At 45.1% G+C, this 11,831-nt stretch overlaps 1 protein-coding gene across 1 annotated transcript in view; it reads left to right on the top strand.

The window, feature by feature from the left end:
- NICOL1 (NELL2 interacting cell ontogeny regulator 1) overlaps positions 1-6,714 on the top strand; it is an 11,455-nt gene extending 4,741 nt beyond the window's left edge. Inside the window, exons 3-4 of the mRNA XM_032775952.2 lie at positions 2,065-2,153; positions 5,582-6,714. Of these exons, the coding sequence (XP_032631843.2) occupies positions 2,065-2,153; positions 5,582-5,653 (161 nt within the window). The 3' untranslated portion in view covers positions 5,654-6,714. The remainder of the gene's footprint in view (positions 1-2,064; positions 2,154-5,581) is intronic.
- The last annotated feature ends 5,117 nt before the right edge of the window (positions 6,715-11,831 follow it).

The raw sequence follows: 11,831 nt of genomic DNA, 5'->3' as shown, positions 1-11,831 counted from the left end.
CAGGGCAGAGGGATGGGACTGTGGGGATGCAAGGCAGAAGGCTGGGTGTGTGTTGGGGTGTGGGGGTTCAGGGCAGAGAGCTGGGGGGTGCAGGGCAGAAGGCTGGGTGTGAGGGGGTTCAAGGGTCAGGGCAGAGGGCTTGGGGTTATGGAGGGTACAGAGCAGAATGCTGAGTGTGTAGAGGGGGTCAGGGCAGAGGACTAGGGGTGTGGGGGAGTGCAGGGCAAAATGCTGAGTGTGGGGGCGGGGTCAGGGCAGAGGGCTTGAGGGTATGGGAGGTGCAAAGCAGAATGCTGAGCGTGTTGGGGTTCAAGGGTCAGGGCAGAGGGCTGAGGGTATGGGGGTGCAGAGCAGAATGCTGAGTGTGTGGGGGGGGTCAGGGCAGAGGGCTGGGGGGTATAGGGGGGTGCAGAGCAGAATGCTGAGTGTGTGGGGGGGTCAGGCCAGAGGGCTGGGGTGCTCAGCTCGTGGGAGTACTCCCAGCCCCCTGCCCTGAGTAGCTTATGGTAGGGGGCTGGAAGGGAGGTGCCCTGTTCCACCCCCTTCCCCCAGGCTCCGTCCCTACCTCTCTCTGCATCCTATACGGAGCTCCCTGCATGCTGCCGCTCTCCTCCCTGCCGCTCACAAGGGCCATCAACTGATTGGCTCAGGGATGGAGAGGAGGCAGGGCAGGAAAGCACCATGCTGGGGGAAGAAGCTGGGGAAGAAGGAAGCTTGGCTGCTGCAGAACCAAGCTTCTACCTCCTGTGTCCCCGCAGGGGAGAGTGGTGGGTGGGAGGGCTGAGTTAGGCTGGGGGCCAGGACTGCGGCAGGCAGCTGTGTGCTGCTCAAAATCGGCTCGCGTGCCATGTTTGGCACGCGTGCTGCAGGTTGCCGACCCCTGCATTAAACTGTCCATTTCAAGCTTATAACAGCTGGAAACAGGACTTTCTTGGGAACAGGTCCAAGGTTTTGGAGGTCTGTGGTTTGTAACCTATCATTTAAATCAGCTTCTGTATCAAATGACTGGAGGATAGCTAACGTGATGCCAATTTTTAAAAAGGGCTCCAGAGGTGATCTGGCAATTACAGGCCAGTAACCCTGACTTCAGTACTGGGCAAACTGCTTAAAACTATAGTAAAGAACAGAATCGTCAAGCACATAGATAAACATAATTTGTTGGGGAAAGTCAACGTGATTTTTGTAAAGGGAAATCATGCCTCACCATCTACTAGAATTATTTGAAGAGGTCAACAAACGTGGACAAGGGGGATCCAGTGGATATAGTGTACTTAGATTTTCTGAAAGCCTTTAGCAAGGTCCCCCACCAAAGACTCTTAAGCAAAGTAAGCAGTCATGGGGTAAGAGGAAAGGTCCTCTCATGGATCAGTAACTGATTAAAAGATAGGAAATAAATACAGATTAACACGGCTACCATTCTGAAACCTTTCAGAGCAAAGGGGAAGCAGAAAACTCACTACTTCAATTTAGCAATCCCACAGCAACTAAAACAGTAAGAAAGAGGAGAGGAAGGAAAGGGAAGAAAGGGAGACATGGCAATAGTTTGTACAGCACCTAGCACAACGGGGTCCTGATCTATGACTGGCTCTGCCAGGAATTACCTCCATACAAATAGTAACTAATTAATAAGATGAAGAAAAAGAAAGAACAGGGGAAAAGAGGAAAAATAATCTTAAAAAAAATAAAATAAATGACTTACTAAAACATAGTCCAAACTGCCTCAGGCAGAAGTGAGAAGAAAATTAGACCTCTTAACTTTATTTTTTATTATGAATTCTTTTTGAGGAATTCAGATAGCAGGATCATAGGCAAGGTATAAAAACATGAATGGATAGATTGATTTGCTTCTTGGACTTTCACTGTCAGCTTTTCACTACTCTTAAATCACAGCATTCATTCTCTGCTTTTCTAAGCTAGCTACCCAATAGTGGTAGTGGATGTTCCTGTTGCTGCCTTGCAAGTTGTCTCTTGGAAGGGTCTGATTCAATAAAAAGTCATAATCACTCCCTTTGATTACTATTTCATGCCATTTAGGAATGTCTGTCTACTAAAACTCTTCCCTAGGTCGCCCCTGTGTTGACTGCCATGCATTTGAATTCATGCAGAGGGCCTTGCAGGATTTAAAGAAGACTGTGTATAATCTAGACACACGGGTAAGGAAGCATCGGGCTTTTTTGTTATATGACAAAGTTGTTTTGCTTAGAAGTGGGTAACGTTGATAGATTTTTTTTGTTTGGGCAATATCAATCTACTGTACATATCTGTTCTCGAGGTGTTGGGCAATACCTGTTCATTGCTCAGGATAATAGAATGAGTTACCTAGCTTCCTCTTATTCAATGTAAAAGACCATTGAGAGAATTGGTGAGGAGCTGTGGTCTACACAGCTTTCAGTATTTTGATGACATCCCGCTCCATCCCTTTCCCCTATCTCTATCTCACCCAGCTCAGTCAGTGCTACCAGCTCTTGGTCCAGTAGCTGGTTGGGGTTGGGGCAGGGATGAGAGTTAGTTGGCTGAAGCTCATTCTGGATAAGACTGAAGTGATGCTGGTAGGCTGGGGAAAAAGTATCAAAAAATATTTCAAAGATCATACCTTACCCTCTTATTAAGAGTGTGTGTCTACCTGTTGTCACTAGAGCTTGCAGTCTGTGGATACTGTTGTCTCCAACTACTGTTAAACAGTAGCAGTGTCTAGGAAGGGTGTTTTTAGTCTTTGCCTAGCTAGGATGTTGAAAGTGTTTATTTCAGATGCAAACCTTGCTACTGTGAGCTATACTTTTGTCACCTCAATATTGCACTATAGAAATTCACTCCACTTAGGGCTGCACCTTAAACAACCTGGAAGCTTCTTCAAGTCCTAACTTAAACTATAGTGCAGTGTTGCTATCTGCTGGTAAACACCCACCATGTTCAACCCTAGAGGTGGCTGGTTTTTAGTGGTAGGTGAAATGATCCCTGTGTTGTGCAATTTAAATACTGTGGGATGAAAGACACTATGTAAATATATTTAAGTTACGTAAACCCAGTGAATATGCATGGTTTATCATCCAGCAGACATAAAATACCCCATTGTTGCATATGCAACATCAAAATGTACATAGACCATAGTAAGATCTTCATTTTCTGTGTTTTTCATTCATGCAATTTTTTCAAAAGAAGCCTCTAAAAATTTGAGCATTATATTGTCTGACATCTGATTTATATAAGCAAATGTATTTTACAGGCTTGGAAGCACAGAAGCACATTGGCATTTTTAGAGATTGGTCTGAGGACCCTTTGAAAGTTGACCCATAATGTTAACAGAAAAAGGCAGCTGCAGGGATGAAGATACCCTGAAGATTTTACTGTGGAAAAATGTGTTTCAGCGGGGCCAAATTGGTGCACAGTAGATTTATTAAGCAGGGTTGTTTATAAGAATACGAGTCAAATGTACATCAGACTCCTCCAGGAATAAATTTGCTTAATGAATACATCTGCTGAGCATCACTAAAGCCAAAACTACATATTCATGCCATGCTGAAATGTACCAGTACATCTTTCCTTCTGTTACAAGTATAGTTGAACCACTTCAGCAAGCAGAGCACTCAGCATCAGTTGATTATTCCTTGATACTCAGATTTCTGACAGAGGAATAAAAAAGTAGATCTGCCCTGCTCAACTGGTTTCAGACTTTTTTGCAGAGATTTCTCAGGACTGCTTCAAAAACCTCCATGGTGAATAAAGATTTTCAGCAATTTCCCTGATGGGTTCTACACTGTCATGGTGACAGATACTACAGCAAAAAAAAAAAAAAAGTGGGGCTTAATAAAAGAGAGAGAGACTGCAGAGAAGACTAAATTCTTGAGCCTCTTAGGTCTCTAAATTCACTTAACATTGAGGGGATGTATTCTTATTTCTTCCCCTATTTTTTTTAAATGAAAGTTACTTGAAGCTATATTTACCCGAATGGCAGAGAGAAAATGAGGAGGGAGGGGAAGGGGATCAGCTGAGATGAATGACAAGGACTGGACATGTACTATATATACTTGTTCATAAGCTGAATTTTTTTAGTAAAAAAGGGAAGCATCAGAGAAGGGGGTCGGCTTAAGAACGGGTATAGAGAGGGAGAGGTGGGACACAGCCTCTCCCTTCAACAGAGGGAGAAAGGAGAGGCAGCACAGCCAGCAGAGCCAGAAGGAAGGAGACAGGGCCAGAGTCTCTCTGCTTCTGGCCACGCTGCTCTCCTCTTAGCCTCAGAAGCAGCTGCAGCTCCGGGGCTTGCAGGCTGCGGCTGCACTGCCTGGCCTCACCCACCGGAGCAGGCTGCGGCCAAACCACCCAGCCTGCTGGAACATGCTGAAGGTGTGCCTCCCGGTCTGGCCCACCGGAGCAGGCTGCGGCAGTGCACCCCAGCCTGCTGGAGCAGCTCCAGCCAGACCAGAGACATCCTCCCCTGGCCTGCCCCAGCTAAGGTGGGAAGAGATGGGATGGGGAGAGTGTGGGGGTCCCAGGCTAGGTGTGGAGTAATGTGGGGGGTGGTCAGAGGGGTTACTCCCCGACTCCCAGCTTCTCCCTCCCAAAAATTTCCCCACCAGTTGCTGTCCCGGCTCATCAGGGTAAGCAGCTGGCGCGCTGGGACATTTTGTTTACTTAGGTTTACTTCCGTGCCTGCGGATATTCAAGGTAAACAAACCATCTTGGCCCACCAGCAGCTTATCCTGATTGCCTGGGAGCCAAAGTTTGCCGACCCCTGAATTATAGGGTCGGCTTATGAATGGGTCATAAAAAAATTCCATTTTTACTTATCCATCTTGGGGAAGTCAGTTTATAAACTAACCAGCTTATGCAGGAGTTGAGGGTGGGAGAGGGAGGAGTTGATCAGCTGAGCCCACAGACTTCCTGGAGTACCCTCGCAGACTCTCTGGGGTCGTTGGATCCCAGTTTGAGAAACTCTGCAGAGCATACTCCGCTCCAGAGCCTGGAATGGTCACCAGAAATGGTCACTGAAAATTCAGTTATTTGCTCAGCTCTGCTCCTGATTGTTTTCATTGTCTGTTTCCCTTCTGAAATAAATGCAAAATTCTGATTTTTAAAGTCCTCTCATATGCTGTATCTTGGATACATAAAATATTTCACCATCCTCAAATCCATCACTTCTGTTAAATAATATATATACAAAAACACTGTCTTGTCCCCACACACTTCCCCTCAACCTGCTATGACACTCAGGGCACGACATTAAATGGGGTCATTATAAATACAAATTCTTTTTAAAATGCACAATAATTATTTAAAATCTCTCATGTACATTAGTGTTCTTAATGTGAAACTAAATAAATAAAACCTTGAGTGTACCAGGTTCCTATATTTTGCAGATCATCACAGGAAGTGTTGCCATACTATTATGCTAATTTAATAGCCAAAGGCTTAATTACCGTCTATAACTAAACAATATGTCTGGTTACTATTCTCAAGCCTCATCATGTAGAGCCAAACTGATACCTCTTGTGACAAAAATAAAACAGACTTTTCTTTAGGAGATAATTAGTTTTAGAATTCTGACGCTCATTTTTTGATGTTTTTTCTTTCCCCTTCCTTGCAGACAGAAACACTGCTTCTTCAAGTGGAAAAGAGAACTCTGTGTGACTGTGTAACTGCAGACACACTGAACTGAACACTGGAGAACAGCCAAAGAGTGTCACCGGTTCAGCTGTTTTTTAAAACGCTGCTGTATCTAATACGGACAGCTGTGTGGACTTCGGAGTACATACAGCAGGCATGTAAGCCCCAGTGTAGTGAAGAAAGCAGGCGGGGAGTTTCTGTATGAGATGGTGGGGTGGAATGGTCTGTCTTAAGCTTGTTTTCTCCAGTATGAAGGTGCTACTATGGTGACTTGAATGATTGATCATATCGAGACAGAGCATTGCATCCTGCAATCTGTACTCTCTGCAGGCTCTATCTCCATATTAAAGGTAATGGTAGCTGCAATCCATTCTGTTTGTTTATAATGTAAATTTGGACCAGATTCAGCCAATTTGTAACTCTGTGGATTTCAGTGGTGCTACACCTGCTTATATCTGGACTGAATTTGGCCATAGACAGGACTCCTGGGAAGCTATCAACTTGGTTGGAGAAAATATAGTATGACAAAGTTCCTCCTCTACCTTGGTGGGTCCTGCACTTATTGGCAGATTTGTTCACCTCAGTGATCTTCCCCTCTTGTGGAACCCACAGTCTGGGTCAGCTCCTCATGTGTCTGATCAGGAGTTGGGAGGTTTGGGGGGAACCCAGGCCCGCCCTCTACTCCGGGTTCCAGCCCAGGGCCCTGTGGATCGCAGCTGTCTATAGTGCCTCCTGTAACAGCTGCATGACAGCTACAACTCCCTGGGCTACTTCCCCATGGCCTCCTCCAAACACCTTCTTTATCCTCACCACAGGACCTTCCTCCTGGTGTCTGATAATGCTTGTCCTCCTCAATCCTCCAGCAGTATACTCTCTCACTCTCAGCTCCTTGCCTTCTTGCTCCCAGCTCCTCACACACGCTCCTTCTCCTCTGGCTCCTCCCTGCCTGACTGGAGTGAGCTCCTTTTTAAACCCAGGTGCCCTGATTAGCCTGCCTTGATTGGCTGCAGGTGTTCTAATTAAAGTAGCTATCTCTACTGCCTTCTAGAAAGATCTTAATTGGCTCCAGGTGCCTTGATTAACCTGGAGCAACTGCCATTTGGTTACCAGGGTACTAGGGATTTGTTTAGCCTGGGGCTAACATACCTGTTTCTCAGTACTTTACTGTAGCCATCTGGCCTTGCCCCGTCACAATAGGTACCCCTGAATTAAATCATACACTGTCACTACCCACTTAGTGTCCCACTGTATCCAGCACGTATTGAAATAGCTATTGTTTTACCAATCTAAATGCATGTTGTGTACAAAGGGAAAAGGAGAATAAAACTACTAGAAAAACAGGTAAGCCCACACCCAAATGTACCTTGTTTCCTTTTGAATGAGATCTTGACAATAGACTAAGCTAAAAGTTCAGTGTGAATGGGGGAAGGAGGAATCAAATTTTCATTCACTATCTCTGTGGAGTGTAGCTTTTCTCTGAGAAAGTACGTTCACCATAGGAATCAGAGTAGCAGTCGTGTTAGTCTGTATCCGCAAAAAGAACAGGAGTACTTGTGGCATATTAGAGACTAACAAATTTATTTCAGCATAAACTTTCGTGGGCTACAGCCCATTTCTTCGGATGCATAGAATGGAACACACAGACAGGAGATATTTATACATACAGAGAACATAAAAAGGTGGAAGTATGCATACCAACTGGAAGAGTCCAATCAATTGAGATGAGCTATCATCAGGAGGAGGAAAAAAAACCTTTGAAGTGATAATTGAGATGACCCATAGAAGGTGTGAGGAGTAAGCTTATGCTAAAATAAATTTGTTAGTCTCTAAGGTGCCACAAGTACTCCTGTTCTTTTCACCATAGGAATGTACACGGCACTCAGATGTTGTCACTGAGCTAGTTAGTGGTGTCACAAAGCAACACACTGTTGAACAAGTCAACTTTTGTACACATCAGAAATGTCATCTATGTTCTCTCCGGGGTCCGGGCTCATGCGCTACAGGAGCCCTGTTTTCTTTGCCCTCTGAAAACCTGTGAGTATATTGTAAGTATGAAAAGGGGAAGAAGTGAAAGCATTAGAAAGTATTGGTTTATGCAGATTAAGAGAGACGATGTAGAGAGACACGGAGGGGGAGGTATCTTTTATTGGACCAACTTTTGTTGGTGAGAGAGACATGCTTTTGAGCTACACAGAGCTCTTCTTCAGATCTGGGAAAGGTAGTCAGAGTGTCACAGCTAAATACAAGATCCAGCAGCTAGTTGAGCATAAGTAGTTAACATGATCTAAGGGACCATTCAAGGTGAAGTGGCCCATTTAAACCTCTCCTGAAAGAAATCTTACCGGAATCCCCTTTTCTGCCCCCCAAATAACCCCCCAACCTCTCCAAATCCATCACTAGAAGCAAGCTGTATTTATTTAGTTTCTTTTCTTTCAATCCCTCCTTAAAACTCACTCCTGCTGCCAGGCCTCCTACAAGAAGTAAGTTAATTAATCTAAAACTCCTCAACAACTAACCCCCAAGCCCCCTTTTTAGTACATTTAACAGCACCATCAGGGCATGCATATAATCTTATTACTATAAGCTTTGTCCTTCCTCACCCCTTTCCTGCATTGTGTGTTAACCCCTCGCTGTGTCACTATAAAATTAAATTAGAAGCTCTTTGAGGCAGAGCTTTTGTCTTATTTGTACTGAAAGTGCCCAGTACACTTTGCAGTGCTGTAAACATATAAACTAAGCATCGCCATTTAAAATGTGTTTAGCTGATGCTCCAGTTTCATGTACAATATCTATTTGATAACATACATACACAAATAATGGACCCATGTCTGCAATTCAATATAACATAACCCACCTAAACTCAGACTCTTTCCCCTTCATCCATGGAGATGCTCAGTATCTTCATGACTCTGTCTTTCTCACAGTCACTCCATGGGAGTGGGGAACAGTGGAGATAGGGGCTCAGAAGTCTTATGAAAGAACTGAGTTTTAAGAAGTGACTTGAAGGAGGTGAGGGTGGAGGCATATCAGACCAGGTCAGGGGAATCCCAAATGTCAAAAAAGACACAAAGATCTGCAAACACTTCACTTCTTTATGTAGTCATTCCCTCTTTGCAAGTATTTGCAAGTGGTCAATGACATGCAGCCATAGTGGGGTAAGGAAACATCCCACCATAAAAATGTTATTTTAAAACTATTATTCATTCTGAACTGTGAAGCAGGGACTACAGTAAATGTAATAAACAGGACTCCCACCCAGGCAAAGGATTGTTTCCTGCAACTGGTCCAATATTTCCCAGTATTTCGTGATGTCACTCTCTGATTTCTGCTGTGAACAATGAGCTTGTTGAAGATCTTCCACCACGTCAGTATGTCTTCATGAGCCTTGAGTGCAAGCTGCTCTTTGAATCAAGGCACATGATACCACCCTCTGAGTCTCACTTAAATAGCCAGTCAGTGGTTGTAACCATGTTACATTCTTATAGCTTGGTCAGTAAAGTCTGAAAATGGAACTGTGCTGAAAACTCAGTTTATATAGCTGCTCTTTTTTGAGTTACAAAATCAGCTTGCAGGAGTGCTGCCTTTTGCTGTTGCACAGGGTTAGCGGGACATGCATTTCAAGAGAGGCCTGCATTAAAGTTCTTTTCTTTTAAGGACCCGAATGGTGTGTATGTGTGTGTTCTTGCCTGTACATTACACTGATTGTCTCTGCACTGGCAAAGACTATTGCAGCTAGGGCTGTAGTCTATTAATGATCATTTAATGTCTAAGCATTATAGTTCATGTTGTTTTTAATGTAATAACTTCAAGCTGTAAAATTGAATACAGTAGCTGGTTTTGAGACTGGAACATTATTTTTATACTTCATCCTGTGTTTTATTCCTCACCTCCATGAAGTGTTTGGCCATGTGTTATGCCTTCTGGGTCACTGAAATCATACAGTGACTGTGAAGCGGTAACCTGCTGTTTTTTTCTCTCCCATATTCATAAAGTGCCAGTTGTTGCATCACAGGAATTTGGCTCTTATTTTGATTGTTATCTAGAAGGATCACAAAAAACACAGCTTCCGTTTTAGCTACAAGACTAAAGCATCTCTAGGACAGGGGTTCTCAAACGTTTCTACTGGTGACCCCTTTCACATAACGAGCCTCTGTGTGCGCCCCCCATTGTATCAATTAAAAACACTTAACGTATTTATAAATGCTGGAGACAAAGCGGGGTTTGGGGAGGAGGCTGACAGCTCGCGCCCCCCCCCATGAAATAGCTTTGTGACCCCCTGAGGAGTCCTGACCCCCAGTTTGAGAACCCCTGCTCTAGTATGTGTTAATCTGAGGTACTGAAAGTTATACATATAAGGAGCTGATACAAAAATTTAGCAGAAAGTGTTGGAGTGCATTTATGTATCAAGACTATGTAACCCTTCTGCCCCTCTGAGTTGGCAGCAACAAGGGCTGGGTTCAGTATCCAGGGGTTCCCTTTCAATAACACAATGCAAAACCGGCTCAAGCACCCACCCAAGGACCTGGAACAATTACATACCACCACCCCCGGACGCCTCTAAGAAGCAATACTTCCCCTCTCGCAAGCACGGAGTCTGAGTGTAGCAAAATCCTTTTAATAAAGGAGGGAAACAATGTGGCATTATGTTGGGGAAACACCACAAACAGGATTCATAACACAAACCATGAGTAAAAGACCCACCCCCAAGTAAGTTTGGCAGTGTCCTTTTCCCCTCAGAGTCTTAAGTCCAGCAACCGAAAAAAATCACCCAAAGTCCCACAACCCAAAAGTATCTGTCCCTGGTCAGTGCAGCCCTAGAGTTCAAAAGTTTATCTGCAGAGTTTTACCTCCCAGTCTGGGTGGAAATGGGGGTGGACCCCCTTGCATGACCGTTAAGGGGCACCTTACGTGTTTCGAGGCCAACTGCCCTTCCTCTCTGTAGCTCTGCTGCAGCTTTTACCGCCAGCCGCTCTGCTCTACCAGCTGTCCTGTGAGCTACTCCAGCTGCTCTGTGAACTGCTCTGCCCCGCCAGCAGCTCCACCAGCTGTCCTGTGAGCCACTTCAGCCGCTCCACGAACTGCTCTGCTCTGCTAGCTGCTCCACCAACCGTCCTGTGAGCCGCTTCGCGAACTGCTCTGCTCCACCAGCTGCTCCACTCCACCAGCTGTCCCGTCAGCCGCTCCGTGAACAACTCTGCTCCGCCAGCTGCTCCATGCCACCAGCTGTCCCGTGAGCCGCTCCAGCCACTCCGCGAACTGCTCTGCTCTGCCAGCCACTCTGCCAATTGTCCTGTGAGCCGCTCCAGCCGTCCCACAACCTGCTCCACTCCGCCAGTCATTCCGCTCCACTCCACCAGCCGTCCCGCAAACTGCTCCACTCCACAAGCCATATATCTTCAGGCCCCAGTGGTACGAATGACTACAAATTCACTTCGAAAAATTATCAGCAGTGATTGCAATTTAAGCCCGAAAGCAGCAGGTCCAAGATTTTATATTGCTTCCAGCTGCTGTTAGCCCTAGCTTTTCAGAAGAATCAGCACGCACACAGACAGCATAAAAGCCTTGTCTCCAGTGGGAACATGTCCAGTTTCCAGCAAGCAGTGGTTATCCTCTGCTGGAGCTACACAAGTCCAGTGCAAGCCCAAAGCGTAGACTAGGAAAGCCATGATTTAATCTGATGGATTTTATCCTTGCTTGAAACCTAGAACCTAAAACAGAGCTTCATTTCACAGTAATTTTACAGTGACCTTTCTTGTGCAACAGAAAAGAGAAAACTAAAAACTATTAAGAACATATGCATTTCTAAAATGCCTGTCACTGCTGTGTCTAGATCAGTGGTTCTCAATCCCAGCCTACTGGCCACTTGCAGCCCAATCAGCACACAGCTGCGGCCCATGTGACATCCTCAGAGCCATACAGATAGTATATATATTGTGTGGATGTGGCCCACATAACACATAGAGAGCTGCCTATGTGGCCCACAATGGTAAATAGGTTGACAACCGCTTATTGCATGAACTGCAAAAGTATTTTTCTGACTTGATCCTTTCCTCCATCATACATGGTGATGCAAGGTATAATTTGTAGTTAATCAGTTCCTCTACAAGGGGAAACTTTCTCTTCATTTTGTTACTATTGTACCCGCTTCTGTATCATCTCATTTTTCCTGTGTTGCACTGAGGACAGGATCAACATCCCAAGTCCCCGAGGGTCAGAAAGGTTTTGTAGTA

The sequence above is a fragment of the Chelonoidis abingdonii genome, chromosome 5 (genome assembly GCF_003597395.2).
Source record: "Chelonoidis abingdonii isolate Lonesome George chromosome 5, CheloAbing_2.0, whole genome shotgun sequence".
Lineage (NCBI taxonomy): Eukaryota > Metazoa > Chordata > Testudines > Testudinidae > Chelonoidis > Chelonoidis abingdonii.
This window is presented reverse-complemented; position numbering and strand designations above follow the sequence as displayed.